This window comes from Megalops cyprinoides, chromosome 1, assembly GCF_013368585.1.
Source record: "Megalops cyprinoides isolate fMegCyp1 chromosome 1, fMegCyp1.pri, whole genome shotgun sequence".
In the NCBI taxonomy this organism is placed as follows: Eukaryota; Metazoa; Chordata; class Actinopteri; order Elopiformes; family Megalopidae; genus Megalops; species Megalops cyprinoides.
The window spans coordinates 23,926,979-23,954,730 of NC_050583.1; the positions used below are offsets into that span (position 1 = coordinate 23,926,979).

Here is a 27,752-nt window from a genome sequence, read left to right on the forward strand (position 1 = left end):
CCATGTTCTCTTGTCTCTCTGCAGGACCCTGATCTGATAGGGCACCCAGAGTCCCCTGACCTCACAGAATGCTTTCAGATGTCTGTGCTGTCCTGGATCCCCTGCATCTACCTATGGCTTGTCTTTCCTGTCTACTTCCTCTATCTGAAGAGAAACGACAAAGGATACATCATGATGTCACTGTTGAACAGAGTTAAAACGGTATGTTAAGCACAGCATGACTGAACATGTGTGGTTTTACAGTCTTTCTGCTTTGAGTATAGGTTAAAAGGTGGTAGGCACCATTTTAGGCACAGCTTTGCATCAGCAGGGCCATTTCAGTTGCCATCTTTTGTTAATTCCTTATTTACTCATTTTATGTGACTCTCTTATACAGAGCTATACCTGTTTTTTAGCCAGAGCAAGAATGATATGAGATACTATTGGTGCTTCACTGCTACCCCTTAACAGGTTACTAATTCAACCAAAATTATGATTGATTGTAACTCACTGTCTCTCTTTTCTGTGTGCGTTCCTTGTCTGTGTTTACCTTTATGTGCAGGTTTTTGGTCTGCTCTTATGGATTGTGTGTTGGACAGATCTCTTTGCCTCATTCCATGAGATACAGCAGGGTAACAACCTGCCACCCATATTCTTTGTCACTCCTCTTGTGGTGGGCATGACGGCGGTAGGTATCTGAGCGATTCTACCATTTTGAAGCAGAAAGCATGCGATGACGGAGGAGGAATGTTGTTATTATGCTGCCGTATCTCTAGGCACAAGTGCCCTCACGGTACAAAAAGATATGTTTGCGTGAATGCTGACTATTAAAGGTCCAGCGTCAGAAAAAAGAAAGATCGGCCCACATTTCACTTTGCTTCCTTTGATCTCGCCTCCATAGCTCATTCTGCCATAAGGCTTTGAACTTCTCCAGTGTCACCACCACTGACTAGATATTTGATAAGAAAATTTATATTGTGTTTGTATCAAATATTTATCTGTCTGAACTGTCAACATGATGTGTACCAGCAGCAAGGTGTTTTCTTGGAAGTGGCTTTAGCAGTGTTTTTAATATTGTTAGCTTTATCTCATGATAGTTCAGCTTGGTTACTCGGTGGAATCGTTGTCATGGTAACATTTCCACCGCGATCCAGAAATATACCTTTGTCAACTCTTACCATGACATGCTTCCTTGACACATGCTACCATTGTTAAGAAATAGGTTATGTTGGGGTGGAACAAAAAACTGATGACATTGCTCAATTTTGCTAATGTATTTCACATCAATGATAATGTTATCAGTGCTAATCAAAGGGTTATTAAACTAGGATCTTGAATAAGCATTCTTGCTCACAAGGAAAGTGCCCTTGGTAAGTGTGAGTTTAGTGTCATGGTTGCTGAAATTAATTAAAGTAAAGGGCTATTTATCTTAGCTTCCTGCTGTCATGCCCCCTATACAGTTATAACAAAAAAAATCAATGTGAATGCATTAGTGTTTAATTGTTGAAATTGAGCATGGGAGTAGAAGAAGAGCAGTTCTCATGAGTACTCTGGCATAAGGCCGGCTGTCTCAGTAATCTCATTGAGATTTGTATTAATGAAATCGAATATTTATGTTGAGATGCTAAAGACAAATTGCTTTTATTACAACTTTTTTTGGATAAACAAACAGGGATTTTTATTGGGGGGTTGCATTGTAATTGGATTGTGTGTTCTCTTGATCTCCTGAACTTCAAAGATAGTCCTTGTAAAGTATTATTCATTCTTGTCAAAGGAATCCATTTGTCAAACATGTTAGTATTTTAAGCTTGATATAGCCAGCTACAGGAGTTTTTCAAATAACCTGGTCTTTTACCTGGCCAACTGAACACTTCTTAGCTAATTAAACCCCCATGCCATTTATCATTCCTGTGTACAGTTTGTGTTGTCTGTAATCTCTCTGGCATTTGGTGCTCTGGGTTGACATACAGTATTGTATTTAATGCACCAATAGCCTTGAGATTTTTTGTTTGTGTCCAGTTAATGCCTGCTATGTATGTATCCAGCATTGCATGGAGTAGTGCAGGACTCCAGTGTGAAAATATCAGCTTTCACAGGCTAAATAACCTAAGCATTGAAACAATGATATGATTATGAGACAGTATGATTTTGCATTGTAGAGTATTGTGTGATGTGGCTGAGCTTAAGTTATGGGTGAGTGTCATCCCATCCTGAAATTTCTTGTTGGTCCTGTAGAGTATGGGCACAATCTCCTGTAAGTACAGGTGCTGGAAGGTACTTGTCCACACAAACTATTACTGATTTCTCAAGATTTAATATTTTTAATTGGAATTCTGTATCATAAGGATTAAAAAAATAATTGTCTGTAGTTTTTCCTTTGTTTTAGTTTTTAATGTAATCATTTCTTTAAAATTTGTGTGTGCAGTTTGCTGTTTTTGTTGTGATGCTGACTGACACTTGTCTCTCTCTCTCCCTCTGTCAGCTGCTGGCCACCTTTCTGATCCAATATGAGCGTCTGCGAGGGGTCCAGTCCTCTGGGGTTCTCTTTATACACTGGTTTATCTCTGTACTGTGTGCCATTGTGCCTTTCCGCTCGAAAATCATCCTGGCCACACAGGTGAACATTCAAAAGTGGCTCTCTGTCAGCTTTGTGCTCCATCTCACAATGTCTCCCATCTTCGTCCTTCTTGTGGCATCAATTCCCTTTCCCTGTCAAGACTTACTCCATCTCTCTGTCTCTTTCTGTCTCTCTGTCTCTCTCCCTCTCTTCTCTCTCTCTCTCTCTCTCTCTCTCTCTCTCTCTCTCCGTGTTTATCTATTTCCCTCTTTCTCCCCTCTGCCTCCCTCCCTCTTTTCCTCAGTAAAGAGCTTAGGTTGGGTAGAGTTCAGGCGAGGACACGGGTGTTTTGAAAGGGAATAGTAGTGCTGTTGTTCCTTAGACCTGCTCACAGCAAGCTTATCTAACTGAGAGGGTTTTATGGCTGCACGCTGACAAACCCGGTCAAGATATACTAGAGTGTGAGGTCCTGTGCCTGCTATTTTTAATCTAATTAATTGGGTAAATTGTAGCTATAAATACTTAAAAATGTATCAAAATTAACAAGAGACATGAGATGGAGTAGTAATAAAAAACAATGCTCTTTGTACTCCGAAATATCCTTAGTATTACTATAGTAATACCAATAATGGTATTGTAATGCATTTATTATGAGGCAAACCTGTCTACAAAAAGCCACTATTGATCAAATGGCTTGTTGCTGCAATGTGGTATAGTGCTTTCTAATTTACGCTAGTTGACTACAGGAGAATAATTGAGGAGAAACACTTGAAAGATGATGCGGTTCTGTTCTGTGCTTCATAACAGTGTGTTTGCTCCCCTTGTCCTTTCCTTCACAGGAGGGGATCGCAGACAAGCTGCGATTCACCACCTTCTACCTGTATTTTGCGCTGATTCTGGCGGAGCTAATCCTGTGCTGCTTCAATGAGCGCCCTCCACTCTTTTCCACTGTCGTCATTGACCCTGTGAGTGTGAACTCCACCCCGAAATACGCTTCTTTCCTTGAATGTGATTTGGAAAACATTTGTAGCATCACCACAATGGTGCGCCAATGGGGAATCAAACCAGCAACCTTGCGGTCACAAGTCATGCTCCTTAACCACTATGCTATACTGCTGCCCCAAACCACAAGCGATCTCATTCAGAACTATGCTGTGTTCATAAAACAGTCTGTAGTAAATAGCTATTTTTTACCAAAAAATAAGCATATTAAAAGGTGTATGTTATGTTTAAATTTTGAATTAATCCATTCCCAAACTCTCTTTAAGTTTATGCGGCATAAAAAGAGGTTTAATCTGATACTCCATGTGAAGATGATGCATTATATGTAGATAAAATGTCTTCAAGGAAGCCTGAGCAGACAAAATGGCAAATGTAGCTACTTGAACTGAACATATCTGAATAATTGTTTAAGACAGAAAAGCTTTAAATGTTGTCAGTGACCTGAATTTATTCTTCTAATGCTTTATTATTTTAAGATGAGTTTTTAAACGCTAATTTAAAAAAGTGATTCTATGTTTTTGATAACTGTATGCACTTGATTGTTATATCAGTATTCATTATACAGAATTTTACTGTGTTAATAAACTGTTGCTTAAGAATTAGCCCATTAAAATGATCCAGTCCTCACAATAATAAACTTATAATAAATTTGAGTAGCTTTTTCAAGGATTATACAGTGTAGCTTAGTGTTTGTACCTCCATAATGTGTATTTTCCTGTTAATCCTGTTTTCTGTTGAAAAATTATACAGTAGTGAGTCTTTGAACATTTGAAATTTGAGTGTTTGAACAACAAAAAGGCAAGCAAATATTAATAATAATCAAAGATTATTTCTTCATTTATATCTTCCTGCTTTTGTTGTCACTTCTTTGATTCTCTACTATTTATTTGTCAGAACCCATGTCCAGAGTCCACTGCTGGCTTCCTGTCAACCATGACCTTCTGGTGGTTCACAAGGTAAGTTTCTTATCAAGTTGCATTGAGATTAAAGTGTATATTAAGTGTTGGTGAATGTATTCATAACCTTGGACATCTCGGTTGTTGGTCTATAAAGGGCATTCAAAGGTGCTTTTACACAAAAAGGTACTCCTGGAATCCATTCTGCCTCTAATGCTGGTACAGTTATGAGACTGTTACTGTATATCATGGAATGTAGCTTAAAAGACAAACCCAAAGCTAGTAACATGTGGCTCTGAACTGTAAACTCAAAAATAATCTTCAGCTTATTCTCGGGGGACAGGGGTTCTCATTCATGATCAGACTCACTGGGTCTCTGGAAGAATGTGGAGTCTTTTGTTTAAAAAACTTTGTCGTGAGGTTAACAATAAATCATGAAAAAATGTGATTGTTTACTTTACCCTGAAAGAATTATTGTGAAGTAGAAAAAACGTTTATGTTTACATTTTACTTTCTTTGTTTCCCCTGTGTAGTATGGCTATCAAGGGCTACAAAAAACCTTTGGAACACAAAGACCTGTGGTCCCTGAACGAACAGGATAGCTCCGAAGTTGTTGTGCCAAAGCTGCTCATGAAATGGGAAGAGGAAAAAGCTAAAGTTCAAAGGTATGAATCGAGGTTCAATGTCAAGGATTTTAAGAACTTGTTCTCTCTGTGTCACTCTCTCTCTCTCTCTCTCTCTCTCCCCATCCGTTTTCATTTATATAAAAAATGCCGTAAAAGTAAACAAGTCTTTTGTATTTCATTTTAATTGATACACTTTAATCTTAAAGTTCACAAATAATGAATCTTAAACCAGAAAACATAAGGGTTGTATTTATTCACACCTTTAAGTAGTCTTTACATTTACATTTTATTCATTTGGCAGACGCTTTTATCCAAAGCGACTTACATAGGTTACAGTTCTTTACAATGTTATCCATTTATACAGCCAGATATTTACTGAGGCAACTGTGGGTTAAGTACCTTGCCCAAGGGTACAGCAGCAGTGTCCCAGCGGGGATCGAACCAGCAACCTTTCGGTTACGATTCCTGCTCCTTAACCACTATGCTACACTGCCGCCCCGTCTTTAAAATATAACCTTTAAATAAAACATGACAAACCTGTCCACGTTCACATTCAGTGTATCATATGTTTAGTCTTCTAGAACTGCCTTTAAGAGGCATCCAAAGGCTTCCTGCTTCTCGATGGTAGAAATGGTTAAAGGAGTGAACACAAGAGTTTCAACAGTAACATGCATTATCATGGCTAAGGTCAGAGAGCTGTCTCTGAACACTGCAGGTCATTGACATCCACAAGTTGAAGATGGCTGTAAAGAAACTCACAAAAAGTCAAATCTGCCACCCTCCACTCTTTAAAGTTGCATGCCTGAATGTTGCATTTATGGCTGGGCTGCAAGTAAGAAGCCTCTCTTGAAGGCAAGCCACAAGAAGTAGCATTAATTTGCCAAACTATGTAGGAAATGAAAATCAAGCTTTTTGACATCAGCTTAATGTTTGGAACAAAGGCACAACTAGAGCTGAGAAAAACCACATGTCCACTGGGAAGTATGGTCAGAGATGTATTGTTATTTTGCATGCGTTGGTCCTGGAGCCCTAAGATAGAGGGAGTTACGAAATCCAACTTATACCAGGGCATTGTGGCTAAAAGCCTGGTTCCTTCTGCCAAGAAGTTCAAATGGGGTTGAAAATGAGCATTCCAATATGACAATGATCCAAAGTACAAATGAACAAAGTAGTGGTTAAATGAACACAAATTGAATGTTCTCAACTCATCATCCCTATCTCCAGACCTCAGTCCAATTGAAAATTTCTGGGTTTAACTCAAGAATGTGATTCACAAACAAATCTCTCCTCTGCTGAAGGGCCGGGACCTCATAGAATTCTGCACATAGTATCTTGTAAGTTTATCCATGACAGAGGAGGATGTACAAAGCAGTAACTACAGGGGTGTGAATAGGTGTGATCCTCATGTTATGTGGAAAAAATATGTATATTTTGGGAACAAAATGTGCAGTGATGTTAAGATTAAAATATTTGCTGCTCATTTTATGTTTTTGAGTTTTCTGAGTAGAAAACATCCAATATGAACACTTTTTGTTTTCTATAGCATGTTTTTTTATTCCTATTTATTGAGGGGGCAGTTTTGTGTTTGTTTCTACTTGCATGAGTATCTGTGCACAAAATTATCTGGAAATGAAGAGTGGAAATATATACATTAATGATGATAATAACCTTGGACATCTGACAACCAGAAAAGATGTATGCACCAAGCTAGATGTTTTTTTGCTGTGGATGTGGTGATGATTAAAACTGCAGATGTGACTGAGGTTGTCACAATGGGGTGACATGATGTTGTGGCAACTTTGCATTTCCATTGCTTGGCAATGTTAAATCACAGTAATGGCACAATGTGTCACCAAAATCTGTATTTTCTTTGGAAAGAATTATTGAACATGATTTTGCCCACATAAATCCAGTATGCGATTGATAAATTTGATTTCCTCCCTATTTCATTTCATTTTAATGTAAGTAATGTTAATCTTATCTAATCATTGATTAAATGCCACCTTGGGCACTTTGCAAGCATGCATGGACACAGAGGTAAAACAGAAGTAAACATTTAGGCATAATTTGTTTTACCTGATGTTAAAAAAATAGTTTTCAAATTGGAAAGTGAAACAAAATGAACCATTGCATGTGTCAGTTTGCATATGTTTGCAGAGGAGCTGTAATCCATGCTTCAGCAAGTCCACCAAGTGTGAAAATGACATTATCAACACAGCTTTTACCACTATATTAGATAAGGTTTCAAGCAGGAAATTCCTATTGCGGCTTTAAATGGGAAAATGTAGCACAGGCCAAGCTACTTACTTGAAACTCTCACATGTTTTTACATGAAAAAATCTCATGCCAATTAGTTTTCTTAGCGGTTTCAGTAGCCTACATAGTAAGGACGAGCCCACAAGTACATTATAGATATTATGTTATTATTGTGGACTCCTTATGTGGCTTTTTGCCTGTTTTGGACTCTGCCTCACTTGTAAGTCACTTTAGATAAAAGCGTCTGCCAAATTAAAAAATGTAAAATATAAATGTAAGTAGATGGATCTGATTTAGCCTCTGAATTTTTTTGTGAAACAAAAAAATCAGGTCATACCAGAATAAGATTGGTTGCTGCTTTCACCATTCTTTCTTTCCTCCAAACAGGACATTAGCGATGTACTGTAGGAAGTCGTTGTTTTAGCAGCACAGGGTCTGTGTGGAAGTTACAGAGAGCGAAGGGTGTGGGCTTTGGGCCTCCTGCCTCAGTGGTGTCTGTACAGTCTGTGCTCAGTGTGATTCCTGGCAGTTAACTCACTTCAGTGAACCTGTGGGGGACTGTTCCACAAACACAGCACCTCACAATGACCTCTCTCTCAGCCCACCTTTGTGTAAACATGCTCTCTTCTATACATTCACTGTTCTACACACTTGGCATAACTGTGAGGGTGTTCCAAGCACTTTGTCCCACATCATTGTTTGCATTCTTCTCTGCCTCTCTTTGTGTTTCACCTCTTAACTGCCATGCCCTGTCAGAGCTACCTTCGACAGCGATGTCTTGTGAGATAATAGAAACCCTGTACGAATACGAATAATAAGGCAACCTAAACCGGTAAAGCGAGTGCCTGGTGTCAAAGCCTGTGTGAAGGGATTAAGCACCTCAGAGGAGCTTGGTGTGTTCAATGTCAGTCATTTCCATTTACCGCTGATCATTTTTTGATTCACCCAAATTCACAAGACATTGCGTGCAGGTTTTTTGGCATGTGTATGTTTGAAGTAGGAGTATAAAGTATAAGTTTGACTTTGAATTGTGCCTAACGAGATAAATAAATTGAATTGTGTTGTATACATATGTACTGTACAATAGTTGAACCTGATTTGCTTGTTTTTGCTTTTTGGAGTAGTGACCGTGACAAGGACACACACGCTAAGTACTCCAAATCCCCATCAGCTGCTGAGGCCAACCATGTAGGAGGAGATGTAGAGGAGGCGGAGGTGCTGCTTTCAGGACAGCAGGAATCCAGGCAGCCCTCATTCCTCCGTTCCCTACTCAAGGCCTTTGGGCCCTACTTCCTAATAGGCTCTGCCTTCAAGCTGCTGCAGGATCTTATCACCTTTGTCAATCCTCAGCTCCTCAGGTGAGAGCCAGGAGGGTGGTGGAATTATTCCCTAAAAGGGCCTTTAATAATACGTGTATGTGCGGAATCACCTGTCTTGCGTATATATAATATACCGTATATAGCTCATTCAGCTATATGGCAATAAAATGCAAAGTAGCTCAGAGTTAGCACAGGAGTCTGAGAGATCTATATCCCACAAATGCCCCCTGTAATGTATATATAGTGAGATGCAAAGATAACATTTATAGAGCAAAATGTTAATGTAGACCTTCAATAATGCTCTGTTTGGCTATTTTACATGGACTGCAGTAAAGGAAAGGGGACATGATATAGTTTTGCATTTTGTTTGGTCCACATCTCAGATGTTTCTCTGAAAAAGGCATATTTGTATGCAATGCAAAGCATAAATGTAAAATCACAAAGCTGTGAACAGTGCCTGTGTGTGTGCAAGCCTGAAAAAGGGTATAGTCATTTGAATGATGGATGTACTTCAGGGTAGATGTAACAACTGTGTGGCTTTTAGGATTTCCATATGATATGAGAGAACACCGTTTGTTTTCTTACAAACTGTATGCTGTGACCCAAATCTATTTGGTTTTATTAGCTGTCTAATGGACTTCCACAGAATCAGTGAGTGACTGAAACTCTACTGTCATTGATTTTTTTTTTGCAGAATGCTGATTTCCTTCATAAAGCAGAAGGACGTCCCGAATCGGTGGGGCTTTTCTCTGGCTTTCCTGATGTTTGCCTGTGCCTTGCTGCAGACCCTTATCCTGCATCAGCACTTCCAGTACTGTTTTGTCACAGGAATGAGGCTCCGCAGTGCCATCACCGGTGCCATCTACAGGAAGGTAGGCCGAGGGCATGGGATAAGTGGAGCTAAAGGCCCAGTCCACTCTCACGGAAGCCTGGTCAAGCATCAAACAATTGTCAGACATACCAACACAACACATGACAAACAGGATAAAAAAAAATCCATCAGCATAGGAATCCTGCAAAGCCTGCGTAGAGAATGGGCACACAGATGCACGCATAACTGTAGGATATGTTTTACTTTTGTTCTCATGTACCATGTGAGAATCATATGAGAAAAGAAGAATCATCTTAGAGTAATTTATGTCAATAAAATTCTTTATATGGAGGCGTTACTACAAGAACAACATTATATCAGGACACGGTAACCTTGAGAAAGAACTGCAGATATTCCATTGTACCACTGCAGTCATTGCTAGAGGTGGACTTGTATTTAACATGGGTGACTTTGCCCCGCCCCAGTCTCTGGTCATCACGAATGCAGCAAAGCGTTCCTCCACTGTGGGTGAGATCGTCAACCTGATGTCAGTGGATGCGCAGCGCTTCATGGATCTCACCACCTTCCTCAACATGCTGTGGTCGGCCCCGCTGCAGATCATTCTAGCACTTTACTTCCTGTGGCAGGTGAGCTGGTTCTCTCTCTGTCTGCTGTTGCGTACAGCACCTGTTCCTGTGGAACTGCAGACACACAGGCAGCGTCTGTTATTGGATCACTTTCAGTTATTGAAAATTACTATTACTACAATCACTAAAATGCTTAGAGGAGAGCATTACATATAATTACAGCGAAGCAGAAAAGTAGATGATTAATATCAAGGCAGGAGCAAATAATGGCTTTGAGAAACCTCTCTCTATGGAGGTGACCACACATGCTTCTTTGAAAATGCAGCATTTTGATAAGAATGCACTGTACTCTCTACTGTCCATGTAAAACAAAGCACACACATCACACTGCTGCTTAGTTTATGTAAAAGTAGCATAGACTGTGGATGTGAGCTGAAATAATTTAATTATTTTAAAAAATGACCCAGCTGACTACTCTCCCCTAAAGTGCTTTATTCAGCAACTGCAGATATATTAGAAATGTGATACTTAAAACAACCATTTATTTCCGCTTTAGCCCTTGTAACCACTGATGCAACTGTAGTACAAAACTGCAGCAATTTCAAAGCCAAGAGCCAGCAAACAAGTCCCTTGCATGTATAAATGTGCTGCAGAAGATATACTATGGCTGTGCTCGGATTCAGGTTTCCATATTGTGTTTTCATGCTGTTTCTTTGATGATTGGGAATGCCACCACTGCCATAGGGTTGATGTTGATGTTGATGCTCTTGTATGGTGTAGAATTTGGGCCCTTCAGTCCTGGCTGGGGTAGCTGTGATGATCCTGCTGATCCCACTCAATGCAGTCATCGCCATGAAGACTAGGACATACCAGGTCTTTAATTTATTTCTTTTTATTTCTCTTCCCTTGTTTGAGCTTATATCTTACTGCAACAGTATGTCGCAAATGAGCATTTCTGTCTTTAACTATGCATTTCAGTTTATCTAATGACTTATAATTGATTTACTTGAGGGTACAATAAAGCAATTTAGATAAAGCTATCAGCTGTGGAGGCTGCAGGTTAGCCACCTAAGAAATGTCTTCATGAGATAGAAACACAGAATTGTTGTCATGTTCTTGCCATTGGTGTTGACCGTCTGAAAGAATAAATCATGAAAATGACAAAGTACTAGTAGTATTAAGCTTTATCAGTGAATAATACCTTGCTAACATACTGCTACAAGCTGTTGCCAAGGTGAAGAGAAGCCTTGAGAAAATGAATTATTGCGGATGTTCATGCTTCAGGTGGAGCAGATGCGGTATAAAGATGCTCGTATCAAGCTGATGAATGAGATCCTTAATGGCATCAAGGTGCTGAAGCTGTACGCGTGGGAGAACTCTTTCAAGGAGAAAGTCCTGCAGATTCGCCAGAATGAGCTGAACATTCTGCGCAAGACAGCATACCTTGGTGCTGTGTCCACTGTGGCCTGGACCAGCGCTCCCTTCATGGTACTGTCCAGCTGTTCCCAGTTCTGCCTGTCCTCTGTCCATCCTCTGTGAAGACAGATTATGTGCATAAAGGCTCTTTATGTATAAAATCTATCAAGGTCAAAAACAAGGCCTTTTCTATAGAGGCCTGTGTGGTTAGTCAGTCAAGTCATGTGGGTCACCATAACCATGCACAATCTGCCATCTAAAGCTTCTTATCACTGCACTCACAGCGGCTTGTGCAAGGGATGTGCTGAGTCAGTGGGGATGTTATGATATTATCAACATCCTATACAAAATCCTGTCAAAATAATCTCACTGGGTCTCAAGAAAAAAATTGCAAGGACATAATATTTCAATTAGAGTAACTGAAGGGGAAGCAGATGATCTCAACATTTAGGATGCAATACAACCATGAAGTGAAATAAGATGCAGTTCAGTAATTACCTATGTTATATTGTCTGCATATGCAGGTATGTCAAGGTAATTTAATGGGCTTGGTCAATGTTCAAAATCCTGCATTAAACCTGCTGTAGGATTCAGTGTCATTTTTCTGCTCGATGGCGTTTTTGTTTGTTCAATTTCCATGAGGCTGATTTGCATAATCCTACCAATTATCGAAGAGCTCTGGATGTCTGTATCTCTGTATCTTTGCATACATCTCATTATTCATCCCTCTCCACGAACGCGTTTACATAAGACCAACACATTTGCCTTATATTTTATCCTCTTTTATCTAATGGAATGATCACTGCAGCAGAAATCTGCAGCATTTAATGTGACAGAAGAGAGAAGCTTATGTTCCTGTAAGCAGCAGCCACGGCATTCTGTTTATATGCAGGGAGTAAGGAGGCAGCCCTCAAAGTTTTCTATTCTTAAGAATGTGTTTCTCCTTGTAAGAACAAAGACTGAACATTTTTGTAAGGTGAATATCTTTCATATTAGAAAATAAAGTTTCCTTTACAGTGAATAATTGTTGTCTCTGTGGTTGTTTATCTAAGGTTTAATATTACTGTAGTACTGCTGAAATGCAAAGGTTTCTCGGTCATTAGACTTATCGTCACCACTAACCTCGGTTAAATTCATGTATCTAAACTGACTTCCTCTGCTTTATGGTTGCTGTTTTAGGTTGCCTTGACGACGTTTGCTGTTTATGTGACAGTGGATGAAAATAACGTTTTAGATGCTGAGAAGGCCTTTGTGTCCTTGTCGTTGTTCAATATTCTGAGATTCCCCCTCAACATGCTGCCCCAGGTCATCAGCAGTGTTGTGCAGGTAAAAATTCTTTCCAATTCTGTCCATGCTATTTCAGTGCTTTCCTTCAGTTCTTAGACAGCTGAACTTAACTGAAGGGATATATATATATATATATATATATATATATATATATACTTAATTGACTAGATGGTAAACATACAATAAGTACTTATGTGTACAGGATAACTGTGTCCAGTTGAAACATACTTGTATTTCTGTTTTTTGTTCTGTAACATAAAGGCTTTTGTCCTAATGGAATGACTGGAATGTACAGGTTATATTGGATGTACATTTTATGATTTTGTACTTGTGATTCTTTCATATCTTGTGTAGGCCAGTGTATCTCTGAAGCGCATTCAGGATTTCCTGAGTCATGATGAGCTGGACCCTGATTCCGTTGATAGAAAAAACACAGCCTCAGGTAAACAAGTCACTTAAGCACTTCACATTCTTCTAAGAGGTAACCTTTTCAATTGCATTCAGCTCCCAGACAGCCAGAGTTGGTATGGATTGTCTGTGTCTGCCGAGTCACCATGCAGTTCAAGTTCAAGTGTATCATTTAGAAGACCTGCACATTTTTGTTGCTCTGTTCCAACAATCCAGGCTATCCTATCTAAGCAAATTGTTTATATTATTTTCATTAGTTCAGGTTCATTTGATTCTACTGGCCTGTAACTGCCTCTGTGTGTTTTTTGATTTGCTTCAGTATTCCGTTTAGTTTCTGTTATGCATAGATAGATAATTAGATGTAACATTAGATAATTAGATGCAACTTCCGCACGTGTCATGTATCAGCTATTCACATATGCACTGTATTGGTCCAAATATGACAGTTTTCCAATAGGTTATGGCTCTCTAGTGGTGCACTGTTGATAATGTGTAAAATATCCATTGATTCTGTGCACGTATAGTGTTGCACTATACGTGGAGTGGCACAATGACTTTAATGCTCAGCTCAAAAAAAGTGTCACATCAGCTAAATGCCCACTCTGCCCTTTGGTGTTGCTTAGGCCAGTGGCACCACACTTAACATTAGCAGTTTTGACTTGTCTGCAAATATGGGGCATGTTACTAGGTTTAAATGTATGTTTTTAGGAAAAATGTCATATTTGGGCCCATACGGTAATATGTGGAATGTAGCGCAATCTGCAAACTTTAGCAAGGTAGTCAGTATTATGTGTGTTGCTGTTTCACATCATTGTGTGTAAGCACAAGGAGACAGTACCATAGCTTGCTAATCCTACACAGAATCTCTGTATGTTTGTGTCATAATACCAGTGTCTTCATATTTTCTGATACAGGAAACACATAATTAGACGAAACCACATAACATAAAAACTAGTGGCTCTATGCTATCTCCCATCCTAACTTGCTGTCCAAATAATTACGAAAATTGACCTCAGCATTTCTGTCTGCACGACACTGCAGTTTCACGGATAATAAATGCTAAAATTGTCTCTGAATAATCTCAAAATATAAACCCTCAATGTGTATCTGCATCTGAGTACAGACTGCTTTTCATGTTCTTTTTATGTGTAAGAGTTTTTTTTTTGCAATGTTGATATCTGATGTATGCTCACCTCAGTCTTAAACACAGGATTTCAAATGAATATTACCTTTTAGATCTTTCCTGTGGAGAGTGCCATTAGGTTTTATGTGTCATTTCCTGACATTTGTGTGTAAGAACTTAATAAATGATGGAAAAATGAAGACAATGGTGAAAATGTATAGCTTGATATGAAAATTAAGGTGAACGCTTATAATAGCGTGGGTCTATTTTGGCATAGGAGAGGATGGAAGTGCTTATTTACAGCAGAAAAAACTGGAGCCACTAATGACAGTATCTACTTTCAGATTATGCAGTGACTGTTGTAAATGGGAAATTCACATGGGCTAAGAAAGAACCAGCAGCAATTCACAAGTAAGTACCGTGGCAGTGTGGTGTGGTGGCTAAGGAGTTGGGCTGGTAACCCAAAGGTCCCTGGGCCATTTCTAGAGACCACTGTTGCAGCCCTGAGCAAGGTGCTTAGCCTGAATTGTTTTGTATGCACTTTTATAACTTGTTCTGGGTAAGAGCATCTGGTAAATAGCTAAATGTAAGTGTACATGGTTAGGGAAGAACAAAGACATTTTACTGAACAATTATGGAAATAATGCACTGACTGTGGTAGGTACATCTTATCCATTACTGTACTGTACATGCAGTATGCCTCCAGTGCCTGCAGCAGTTATATTATGCTCATTGTCACACATCTCTCTTTGCATATCATTTCTTTACTGAAGAAATTACATCAGTGTATGAATCTCTTTCTTGCCAGCATCAATCTGATGGTGCCCAAGGGTTCCCTTTTGGCTGTGGTGGGACACGTGGGCTGTGGGAAGTCTTCTCTGGTGTCAGCTCTGCTGGGGGAGATGGAGAAGCTGGAAGGGGAGATTTCTATACGGGTTTGTTACCTTTGAATGAAGCAGTTTGGTAGTATTATTCAGCTGTCAGGCTATGGCTGAGCAATTACTCTTCATGGATGTAATGCCTTCAGCAGAACACATAAAACAAGTAGCAAGTATGTAAATTGAACTGGATCAAACACTTGATGTAGGTTACATAACCTTGAAAGTATTTCAAATGAGCTGATGGCTGAATGAATTGATTTATGGTGAAGTTGTCCATTAAGCTTCACGTAGCCTTGGATGCCTTGGGTGTTATTTGAATTTAAATGGACACTTTTAATTCAGTATTTATTTTATTCTCATTGCTAGGGTTCAGTGGCCTATGTGCCCCAGCAGGCTTGGATACAGAATGCCACACTGAGAGATAATATCCTGTTTGGCAATGCTTATGATGAGCAGAAGTATCGCTGTGTCCTGGAGGCTTGTGCCCTCACTCCTGACCTAGAGGTCCTTCCTGGGGGTGATCAGACTGAGATTGGGGAGAAGGTAAGGACCATTGCTGGGACTGGAATCTTGTGAGGGTTGGACCAGCAAAACTATTGCCTTAATTTCGGAGTGTTTTTTGTATGTATGTTTTGTATTTTTTAACTATTCATAGATTTTATCTGATTTTATCTGATTTATTAAGATTTTATCTTAATTCATGGCAATTACATATACAGCAATGCCAATTAATTTACAGACTGATAAAGAAAAGTATGAAACATTAAATATTAAACAACAGATAAACTGAGAAAGAATTTATGTTTGAAAAATGCCAAAGAGTATCAGCAACATACAATAAATTAAATGGTATATGGCAAATAAATGTTTCCAAAAACATCTGTAAGATTGGGTTACGCACATCACTTTTTGAATGACCTTTTTTTGGAATTGCCAAATGCATATTAGGCTTGTCTCTAGCTGTTTCAGCTACACGACTAACAGTTTACCTGCAAACTAGCTAGTTAGATGCTGTAGCTAGCTAGTTAGTTCATGTTAGATAGCTAGATAATGCATAGTCAGCTACAAGACTGAAAAACTTGTGTGCCTAACTAAACGATCATGAGCCTGAAAAGGAAATACCAAGATAAAGCTGGATCATGGCTTGTCTTCCAAAGTCAAATCATATTTTTGACACACATTGACACATTACCTCAGTGTTGGACAACATTGTTAACCAGCTATGAATTCATACCCTTATTATTGTAACTGTACAGCATTGCCATGGGTAGCAGTTCTCTCAATCTAGTGTTTTGACCTTCTAATATGGCACATGTATCATGTGATTGAAATCTGTGAATACTGTAAATTGGTTGTAGGATTTCAGGCTGTCTTATTTTTCAGGGCATTAACCTGTCTGGAGGACAGAGACAGCGTGTCAGTTTGGCCCGTGCTCTGTACAGCGAAGCAGACGTCTACCTTCTGGATGACCCCCTGTCGGCAGTGGATGCCCATGTGGCCAAGCACATTTTCGACAAGGTCATCGGGCCAGAGGGTGCTCTCCATGCAAAAGTAGGTTTGAGTGAAAAGAAATTAAACATACTCTCAGTTCCCTTACAAGTGAACTAGTTTTTGCTTTTACTTTCCTTGGAGCAAATTGGCTCCACTTCAGTGGTTATATTGTTTACGCTTTATGAGCTTTATTTATTAATCGTGATGAGCTGTTGTTTATAATGCTTGCCAATGTTTGCTTCCCATAATTACAAAAGTATGTTATGCACACGCATGGTTCTGATACCATTGAAATATTGAAATTTGTCAGACCAAATCAAAGTGTGACCTGCTTCAAGATATTGTAGCTTATACAATTTCTTTTTTTCAAAGCATGCATACTGTCAGTTACTCACCCGAGTTACTCAAACCCTGTCTGTATTAATACAAAACAAAATACAACTGGACTCCAGCCCTTTACAAGCATGTCAAGATGTTTATTTTTACATTTTAGGATGGAATTTAGCATTATTTTTTCCAGAATATTTGCACTATGCATTTGAGTTTGCTTTGTAGTTATAATGGAAGGACACGTTGTCTCTTATCCAGTGTGGTTTACAAATACACATATCTAATGGAATAATGATACAGATGTAGATTGACTTAATTTTGATAATAACAAATGATGAGCAAAGACCGATCTGGTTTGGGAAGTCTCCCTTTGTTTTGCTCTCCGCCGGTGCACATTTATGTCGTGCTGTGGCATGTAACAGGAAGCCTCACCCCCGCCTCTAAATCCTCTGTAGCCAGGGTTGTGCTGTTTATATTCAACTTTGGTTTGGCTTTGGGACATTGAACCAGAGGCTTTCAAATGGTATGGGAGGTAATGCCATGCTAAGAAATGTTCAAACTGGAGAGCCAGAATAAGCTAGCAGCATGTGGTGCAGACCTAGGTGTGGTGTGGATGCAGCATCCCTAAGGGGGGTCCCTTGGTGTTAAGGACATTGATTATATTATATTATAACAAAAACATTCTTAAGCTGATAAACACAGGTCATGTCACCAGATTAACTTCCATGCAAAGGCCGTGTCTTCTCCTTATCCTGCTCTGCATTGTGTCTGGCAGACCCGCATCCTGGTCACGCACGGCATCAGCTTCTTGCCCCAGGTGGATAACATCGTGGTGATGGTGGAGGGTAGGGTGTCAGAGATGGGCTCCTACCAGGATCTCCTCAAGCAAAACGGAGCCTTCGCAGAATTCCTCAGGAACTATGCAATGGAAGACATCACTGAGGAGGAGGAAGCTACAGGTACCTCTCAGCTATTCTTTTTTTGTACCGCCTTAAAAAAATATGCATACTTCTTTATAGACACTCTAGTCTGCAATAAGATGTTGTATTACAGGTTTTTAAAACAGGTATTTTATTTGAAGGGTATTTACAAAATAGGTCTGTTTATACTACAGTTCTGTGTGCAAATCCTACAGATCTGACAGCTTCATTTGGGTGTAATGTTTAATAATTACACAAAACTTAACAACATCAACCATACCACCATAAAAATATCTTCCAGTCCAATGGTTGGGCCCTCTGTACTTCTTTGTAGCCATTGCTTTTCACTCCAGCCAGTGGTCCTGCAGTTAAAGTATTAATTTCTCCACACCTGCTGAGTAATGTGAACATTGAATCTGATTTGCTTTAGTGGCAATGATCGAGGAGGAGGGAGATTTCCCTGATGATGCTCTGAGTAACCACACTGACATGGTGGACAATGAGCCCGTCGTCAATGAGACGCGGAGGCAGTTCATTAGGTAATGTGAATTTTCATTTTCATACAATGTCATACAATGTTCATGCAATTTCTCAAGTTTAGCATTGTTGTATTGATGCTACAGTTGCCAACTACAAGAATATATATATTTTTTCCAATGGATAGGTATTATAATACAGGACATCCTTACAATACAGTACATATACATATATACTTGCAATCCATCTATTCAGTAAGTGTATGAAGCTGTACATTACACATAGTAGAATCACCCCTATTATTAAGTAGTCATCAAGGACTGTTCTTGAATAATCATTTGTTGTTTGGCTTACCTTTATAATGTGATGAGTGTATATAATTGAAACATGTTTTAATTAAGTATTTTTAATTAAGTCTTTTAGAAATCGATAAATATTTTAAAAGCAATCCCAGGGAAAGTAAGGATCAATCTCTATGCTCCAAGTCCACTAATCTTAATCCACTTTCCATTGGTTTGTTTTCTCATATAGTCAGTGCTGATGGCATTGGGTTTTACATGCAATAAAGGTGTGCTGACCCACTTTCCTTGCAATAAAGGCATACTGATTGATTTTCCTTGCAATAAAGGCGTACTGATAGATGTTCCTCCCAGCTCACTGTTTGTTCTCCCTTCTGATCTCTGCCAGGCAAATCAGTGTCATCTCCGCAGACGGAGAGAACCCCAAGAAGATGTCTGTCCGCATGCGGCGCTGCAGTGAGAGGAAGCATGTGGAGCCACAGCCAGAGAAGAAGCAGCCCCAGGTGGATAAATTAATCCAGGCAGAGACCGCGGAGACGGGAAGGGTGAGTGTCATATCTCTGGCCTCTGCTGGCCTTCTGGTATCTTAAAAACAAACTAATTTGGGTTGATAGAGACCCTGAGCTATGATACCGCAACTGTGTCCCAGTTTCTTAGTCCCAATGCAGTGAGCTAGCACAAACACAGATCAGAGTGCCCATGTCGAAACAATCCAAACAAGATGCATTCAGCGGCTTCCATGCTGCACTGCTCCAAACACCGAGAAGATGCTGTAAAAAATTTGGAATGGCATGGGTAATGAGGGTGTGAGCCCACCCTATCTAAACAGACACATCAGAAATCCAGAAATCCAGAAGGATTCTCCAATTAAAACCAGCAATCACATTGGCATGGCAAGAAGAAAGAGAGGGAATACTTGTTGTGAGCATTGATCAAAACATAGCTGTCATAGAGTTTGTAATAATTATGATAATCACACTAAATAAAATTATCATAATGTGAAACATATGGCTATCTGCATTTCAATATTTTCATTTCCCGATGGTTGCAATGTCCTAATTCAGATTAAAAACAGATGTTCATAGATGTTCACTTCATATAGTGTATGTGGGCTTGAGTAAATATAAACCGGTTTTTCATTATTTCTTTCCTCTGAAGTGCAGCAGATGAAGGGATTTTTGTAAAGGGTAGATTATGTGTCATTGTCTCCCCTCATGGGCCTCTGCTGTTCTTTTGTTGCTGTGCTTTGCAGGTGAAGTTAAAGGTGTTCTGGGAGTACGCCAGAGCAGTGGGGCCCCTGCTGTCTCTATTCATCTGCTTCCTGTACGGCTGCCAGAACGCAGCGGCCATAGGAGCCAACATCTGGCTGAGCGAGTGGACCAACGACGCCCTGGACAACCGGACGGAGCATAACATTCACAAGAGGGTGGGGGTGTACGCAGCACTGGGCATCTCACAAGGTAATGGTCCTTTTATGGCAAGCGTGCAAGTACTGTCAACCGAACATAAGAACATACCGAAATTCTGTCAGTAGTGAAATAAACCAATACTTGCATGTCAGGAAAAGTATGGTTATCATTGGTAGATCAGAAGTAATTTCTTAAGCAGCAGTCTGTATGTGGCATTTCATTTTGCCTCATAATCCTGTATGATTATATTATGTAAAATAGTATTTTCTCAACTGTACTTTAGTGCACAGTGGTAATGGTTCTCTGTTGGGAAAAGAAAATGTGTCCTGCTGTGGGGGCTTGTGTTTTGTTATTGTGTCTTGTTCCCCCCTCCCGCCAGGCCCTCGGCATGATGCAGCATTCTCACGACTGTTTCCCTTGTTGTTGTGGTCTCTCTAACACAGGCATCCTGGTCATGATTTCCTCCTTTACTCTGGCCTTGGGCAACATCGGTGCGGCCCGAAAGCTGCACTCTGCCCTGCTAGAGAACAAATTTCATACACCCCAGTCTTTTTTTGACACCACCCCCATAGGCCGCATTATCAATCGCTTCTCCAAGGACATTTACGTCATTGATGAAGTGCTACCTTCCACCATCCTCATGTTCCTGGGCACCTTGTTTGCCTCCATATCCACCATGATTGTAATCATTTCCAGCACTCCTATCTTTGCTGTGGTCATATTCCCCCTGGCTTTGATATACTTCTTTGTGCAGGTATTAAGTTCAACATTTCATGCAGCGTTCCAAACGTGATGAATAATCTTGTTTTCACTTACAGCTGACCCGCTTTGGATTAGTAAGCCAAATTTGTGCCTTACGAGGTTGAGCACTTTGTTGCGCTGGCTTTTGTGTGTCTGTGTCCTGTTGATCTCTTTCTCCTCCCTAATTGCGCATTTATTTTCCTTCACTCAGCAGCCTGAATACTTCCCGCTCTCTGCACCTTGTTTATAGTCATATCTGTAGATCGGCATAACCTAAACGCTGATGACACACTATGCTAAAGCAATGTGTCCAACCTGGAGGGAATTTTTTTTTTTTTTTTGCATATTTTCTTTTCAACTCATTTGTTTATGCGTAAGGATACAGTCTACCCGGGACTGTTAGCATACAACAGTAGAACATCTTTCTTAGTTATTCGATATCTATTATTAGATATCTATTGTAAAATAGTTAAAAAATTCAGTGGATCTACTTATATTCTTTTATTCTTTTTTTATCCATTAAAAAATCCCCAAATCTACCCGATTATGCATTATTTAATATATCATTAAGTAGTCTAATTCTGAAGAGTACAGAATTGATCCAATCCAGAATTGATTGTTACAGGCTTGGAGTGATAGCGTGAGCATTTACAGAATCCTCGTGTCTCTCATGAGAAGAATGTGGTTTTATAACCATTTTGCTGCCCTCTGTAGGTGAACTGATGGCTCAACAACTAACTGCCCAATTAGTAAAGTTTCGTCAGCCTTTTGATTTGTATGAATGTAAGCAGGAATGGCTGTTTTCAGGAGGAGGAAATAGCAGGAAATAGAATGGTTTAGTGTAGCTTCACTCATTTTGCCTGCAGTATTCATTCTGTTGGATCATCTTACTTTTAAAATTATTTTTTTATCTTACAATGTCTGTGTAGTATTGAATAGTGTATTGTGTATCATCCTCCAAGCCAAGTGGTGCTCTTTTACGGTTTACTAGTGTATGGTCTGGTGCTAGCATGTCTTTGCTATTTTAAATTTTCTATTCTCTGAAGGGGAAGGGTATTTTACCTTACATCTTTTCAAATTCCGGTAGCTTTGAATGCCTATAGCAATAAATTTACTCCTGATCTAAACTCTAGTGTGCACTTAACACAGTATATAGATAGAATCTAGAGTGTTCTTGTAACAGCATGCATAAATGTGGGTAAAAGAGGATAGTGGAAATTTGTCTTCATCTGTTCATTTTCAAATTGTTGTGGTGATACTACTTTTCCCTTATTTACTTTACACAGTACATGGTTAGCTGAATCTGAAATATACTCACCACATACATGAAGTGCCACCACAGAAACAACCTTTCTGTTGCAGTAGTCATTGCAGAATGCGACACAGAACGGTGGATCCTGAACCTTATCATCTCACATCTAATTTGTGAATAGTTTGGAGAGTGTAATTGCTGTTTTTGCAACTGATAAGAGACTGTGACGAAGTGTTTCCCTGAAGGTGCAGAGCCCATTAGGAGTCCATGCTCTTCTTTGCAGATGATATGGGGTGTTTTTGTGCTTTCAGTATGGTGAAAAAGGGAAGAGCAGACTGAAAAAAAGTGCATCAAAGCATCACCATGTGCCTTGTCAATCAATTTATCAAAACACTGTGTGGTACAGCACCCTCGACAATGCAGAGATGAAAAACGCTGCCTGCACCGAGGTGTCGATTTTTGGTAGTGACATGCCTATTCTTAAATCAAGAGCTGATGTTGCCTGGGAACAGCCTGTACTCTTGGAGTATGAATGTTAGTGTGCGTATTAGTCAAAAGGTCATTTCTGAGATGTGCGGCAGCGAGTGATTTCGGTAACTTAATGACTGAATAGATGAATTAATTACCCCATTTTGTTGTCATTGTGCCGCCACGCAGGTGTTCTGCTTCTGGGCATCTGTTTACTGTGCCGGGCTTACAGCATGCTGAAGGCGGCCCGCTCCATCCACCACAACATGCTCCACGCCATCCTGAGAGCCCCACAGGCCTTTTTCCAAGCCACTCCCTCAGGGAGAGTTTTGAACCGCTTCAGCAAAGATGTGGACACAATAGACTCTCACATTCCAGAAAATATTGATATTTGGATGCGCACTTTCTGGTACACAGTAAATGTGCTGCTCATATGCTCTGCCCTCACCCCTATCTTCCTCATAGTCATAGTGCCGTTAATGATGTTCTATTGGTGGGTCCAGGTAAATAGGAACAAGTCGGCTAACTCATTAATACAGCATGCAACGTGTTGTGTTGTTGTAGTTTTATTACAACTGTCCTAGTGTTGTAGTTAGCATGTGGTTTGGTCGTTCATTAGCCAGGGGGCCGAGTCTCAGTCAACACTGAGGCTTGACTCTTTGCTTATTTGCAGCTGTTCTTTAACAAAATACCACCTGGGCTAGAGGCATCTCAGACAGGGCTTTTCTGTCTTATGGCACACCATTGCGAAAACATGTAGTGACAAGACAACTCAGTTAACCGAATGAACAGTTTGCTTACTGAATGTCATGCATTCCAAACACTTCATTACTGGTTTACGAGCAAGCTCTTAAAGCACAGCAAATGGTTGGTATTACGTCTGGATATCAAGGGCTTTACTTTAAATACTCAACAGTTTGTGTTTGCACTGTGGATGTGTTCCTAACGATGCTTGGAATTGAGTATAAAAAATAAAGAAACTAACAGGTGGATGATAAAGAACAGCAACTCATAGTCCTAGTGAGTAGTGTTTGTGGGAATGGGGGCTGTCAGAGTGTCATGGTAGCTCTACATCAGTTTGTTCATCTGAAGACAATTAGTCTTATTAGTCAAAGACTAATCTTGGCAACATTACCACCCATTTGTCCTGAGTAACAGTTTATCGCCTGTTGTATCTACTAATATATCTACTATACATTTCTTGCTCTGTTTCTACATCATTTAGTGGAATTCATCATGTCAGCTTGTTGCTTTTCATGCACCCTATTTACTTGGCTAACTAGAAATACATAGTATATTGGCTGAGAGAAAAAAGGCAACCAAAATTTGTTTTTAAGTTATGCTAAGTTGCCTTCTAAAATGTGATCCACATAGCATTTCAGTCACTCAGAATGGACTCATTACCTGCACTGTCAGTATGTTTAGACATTTGCCATTTTACTATAATCACTATTAATCTGATGAACTCAGTAGGAGTACGGAGTCCCTTGATTGTGGATTTCCTGTAGTAGTGAATAGCAAACCCCTTAAGAAGTGGCTGCTATTGCCAGACTCACGCTCACCATAATGCAGCAAGGTAATGCAGAACTCCTGCAGGTAACAGATTGTAAGTTACTTTTATGTTTAAGTATGGAGCTAAACACACACTTCATGTAAAAGGAAGTCCCAGAATTTTTAATTTAAATTTGCAGCATCCTAAAATGCTTTCACCTCAAAGATTTGATCAGGATTAATGGTAATGCGCAGGCAATTTTGCATTTTTGCATTCCTTAGTTTATTCATCTGTTTGGAACACCGCAGTGTGATGGAAAACTGGCACAGCTCTTGTGACTGTTCTGAGGGTATCATAGAACTGTATGAAATTTCACATCATCCTGGAATGTGTCTTTGGGGTTAAAGTATGTTTTTTATTACAAATGTAACCTTTTACATTTCCTTGGGGCTGATAAATCAATACATTTGTTCTTTAAGTCGAAAAAATAAAAGGAAACGGAGTAAAGGCTGGCAAAGGCAATCGCACATCTGAGGATGTCTAATGATAAGTCGGGAGTGACAGACACTATAAATGATATTCCTTTGCAAATCTACTAATAATTAGTACCTTAGATTTTATACTTATGGTTGATTTGTATTTCTGGTGACATGGGTTCATGAGGTTGGACAATTGATGCAGAATTGGTTCTGTGCTGAGCTGTGATCCTTAGCAAGTGGAGTAGGAGGGCTGTTTTCTCCCCATGTGCCTCTGTCCTGAAATGACTTTGGCAGCCTATTCCTAGCACAGATGACAACACTGAAATAGCATCAATTTACTTTTCATTCCTTTTTTGCTTTTTTTCTCCTCAATTTCTTCCTGGTTTTGTGATGGCTTCTTCTTGGCATGATTGCTCACAACTATTAACTGTGATTTGTCAGCTGTTTCCTGTTTGCTGTGGAAAAGGGCTATATTCTGATCAGTGCTTTAAGTGTCAAATGCATGCTTTTTAAAATGCTGGAATGTTTAGATTCAGCAACTCAATTCATGCTAAAATAGTACAAATGGCACCCTCACATTATGAAGAAAAGTCTTTGCTATTTAAATATTCACAAAGCCAAACCATACACTACAACATTATGATAGCATTTTAAATACTCATAATTATTGAAATGTTTTTGAATGTGAATCATATAATGTTTTATTCCAGTGTGTATAATGTGATTATTCAATTGAAATGCAGTAGGATCAGATACAAAAGGCATCTGCAAAGCTTTGGTACTCAAATTTGGCATGATGAAAGGGGACTTTTATCTGCAATTGAGGAACTGTCCATAATAATCCACAGCATAACAATTTATTCAAAATTCATCCAGATTCATTCATTTTATGTTCTAGAATGTTCTAAAAATTTAACTTTTACAAACATAAAATTGACAATTGAAAAACAATTGAAATATCTAGTCTGAGCATGAGCATCGAATCATCTCAATCAAAAATCTCTGCAGGTGTTTTTTGAATCTCTACATTTATGTTTGTTGCCGTTTTGTTGCTACTACAGCTGTTAATTATATTTATTTTTCTTCTGTAGAGATTTTACGTGGCCACTTCTCGTCAGCTAAAGAGACTGGAGTCTGTCAGTAGGTCTCCTATATACTCTCACTTTTCTGAAACCATCACAGGCACGAGTGTGATCCGTGCGTACAGGAGGCAAGATGCCTTCGTTCTCATAAGTGATATGAAAGTGGATGAGAACCAAAAGAGTTACTACCCTGGTATTGTTTCCAACAGGTAGGTGCAGTATTTTACTCCCATCACAAAACTGCATTTCATATTTAATCTCCCCATGTATCAGTATTTTAATGTCAACACAATTTCTCTCTAAAATGTGTTGGGCTCAATATTAGTTCATATTAGTCATTTGTAAAAATGCAATTAGCTGATATTAAGACAGCCTTGTTTCCAAAGGTCTTACTTTTTTCAATCATTTATCAAGTATTTTTTTTAGGAGGGGTACATATAAATATGTGAATGTAATGATATATATATTTTCTGAGAGAGAGAAATGACATCAGTTTCCTGGTTGCATTTAGATGCAGTTTTACATGTAAGAATAACGGTAACGTACAGTGTAAGGAGATATGTTGTGTCAATGCGGACAGGTGGCTGGGGGTCCGTATTGAATTCATTGGAAACTGCATCGTACTCTTTGCTGCGCTGTTTGCTGTGATCAGCAAGGACAGCCTAAGTCCAGGGCTTGTGGGACTCTCTGTGTCATATGCATTGCAGGTGGGTGCGATCCATTGTCTTTCTAGACCTCACTGTACTCCTTTTCATATGTTTATGGATATGAAATCACTGCATGTGATCAGGAACATTCGGTGTAAATCCAAACAAAGCAAAAGGCATAGGCTTTCCCTTGCAAAATGAGAATCCAGTGGAAGCATTTCAGAATGACTACATTATGAAACATGTCAAATAATAGGTCACCATGTCCCTGAACTGGATGGTGAGAATGACCTCTGACTTGGAGAGCAACATTGTGGCTGTGGAAAGAGTGAAGGAGTACTCAGAGACACAGACAGAGGTAGGCCTCACACACATTACCTTAAACGTATGGTTTATGAGGAATGGTTGCTCTTACTTGCTTAGTACAGAAAGCATTACACTAATGCACTGAAGCATTGAGGCAACCTTATGTTACACTGTGCATGTTGGGTTGAAGGTTCAGGGTGAAGGTTTATAGAGTGGGAGGCAGAAATGAGGTAATTTTAACCATAGGTTTACGAGTGTATTACCGCTTTGGGGCAGACATTTGCAAATACTTTTAGTGAATGTTTCCCATGGTGTAGTTGAGTTCATCCTGTCTGACTTGGTCTGGCATCCTGTGAGATTGTGGGAAATAAAAGGTGTTTTTGTGAGTGGAGAAAATATGGCTTCCCGCATCAGTCTGTGCATGTGTGCCTGTACATTTTATAGGCCCCCTGGGAGATAGAAGACAAGAAGCCACCGCCACAGTGGCCAGCCCAGGGGAAAGTGGAGTTTCATGACTACAGTGTGAGGTACCGGGAGGGGCTGGACTTGGTACTGAAGAACCTCACACTCACTGTAAAGGGTGGCGAGAAGGTGAGAGAACCATTGACCCTGGCCATGCATCTCAGCCAGCTGTAGAGTGGCCAGTCTAAATTCTAAATTCCTTACATTAGTTAGTACATACACTGGTGACAAATGAAGCTTTTCTATTTGACACAAGGCTGGACAGAATGCTTTGGAATTCTTTTTAATATTATACTGCAAATGGATGGATTATGTGGTAAATCTGTCAAATGTAGTATTTAGTCCTGAACCATAGTTTTGCACATACAGCAGCCAGTTCTCACCATTACCTAATCTGTCCCTTGCTGCTTAGCTTTTGACCCCGAAACTTAAAATAAGATGTAATTAACACCAAAGCTAACTCACTATGTATGTGCCCATGCTGCAGACCGATACATTGTATTCTTTGGAAATTACTGTTAACTCTGCTGTTATCCCTGCAGATTGGCATTGTAGGAAGGACAGGGGCAGGAAAGTCCTCCATGACCCTGTGCCTGTTCCGCTTGTTAGAGGCAGCTGGTGGGGAGATCTCCATTGATGGTGTGAAAATCGCTGAGATTGGTCTTCACGACCTCAGGTCCAAGCTAACCATCATTCCTCAGGTAGGCCTATGCCTTCCCGCAAACCAAATTAACCTTTGTGTTTTTATG

At 39.7% G+C, this 27,752-nt stretch overlaps 1 protein-coding gene across 4 annotated transcripts in view; it reads left to right on the forward strand.

Annotated features, from left to right (window-relative positions):
• abcc3 (ATP-binding cassette, sub-family C (CFTR/MRP), member 3) overlaps positions 1-27,752 on the forward strand; it is a 56,007-nt gene that overhangs the window by 25,941 nt on the left and 2,314 nt on the right. The window contains exons 2-28 of one of the 4 annotated variants that reach the window (XM_036530337.1): positions 25-201; positions 542-667; positions 2,462-2,596; positions 3,376-3,501; positions 4,433-4,494; positions 4,968-5,099; positions 8,438-8,674; positions 9,330-9,507; positions 9,932-10,093; positions 10,814-10,906; positions 11,318-11,521; positions 12,629-12,775; positions 13,091-13,178; positions 14,612-14,678; positions 15,076-15,202; positions 15,515-15,691; positions 16,532-16,699; positions 17,745-17,928; positions 18,320-18,428; positions 19,054-19,210; positions 19,918-20,125; positions 20,518-20,828; positions 25,598-25,797; positions 26,169-26,295; positions 26,492-26,593; positions 26,986-27,132; positions 27,546-27,704. In XM_036530337.1, coding sequence (XP_036386230.1) covers positions 25-201; positions 542-667; positions 2,462-2,596; positions 3,376-3,501; positions 4,433-4,494; positions 4,968-5,099; positions 8,438-8,674; positions 9,330-9,507; positions 9,932-10,093; positions 10,814-10,906; positions 11,318-11,521; positions 12,629-12,775; positions 13,091-13,178; positions 14,612-14,678; positions 15,076-15,202; positions 15,515-15,691; positions 16,532-16,699; positions 17,745-17,928; positions 18,320-18,428; positions 19,054-19,210; positions 19,918-20,125; positions 20,518-20,828; positions 25,598-25,797; positions 26,169-26,295; positions 26,492-26,593; positions 26,986-27,132; positions 27,546-27,704 — 4,110 coding nt within the window. Of the gene's footprint in view, positions 1-24; positions 202-541; positions 668-2,461; positions 2,597-3,375; positions 3,502-4,432; positions 4,495-4,967; positions 5,100-8,437; positions 8,675-9,329; positions 9,508-9,931; positions 10,094-10,813; positions 10,907-11,317; positions 11,522-12,628; positions 12,776-13,090; positions 13,179-14,611; positions 14,679-15,075; positions 15,203-15,514; positions 15,692-16,531; positions 16,700-17,744; positions 17,929-18,319; positions 18,429-19,053; positions 19,211-19,917; positions 20,126-20,517; positions 20,829-22,724; positions 22,945-25,597; positions 25,798-26,168; positions 26,296-26,491; positions 26,594-26,985; positions 27,133-27,545; positions 27,705-27,752 lie in introns of those variants that run through there. The other 3 variants (XM_036530345.1, XM_036530360.1, XM_036530351.1) reach the window with 3 other exon arrangements.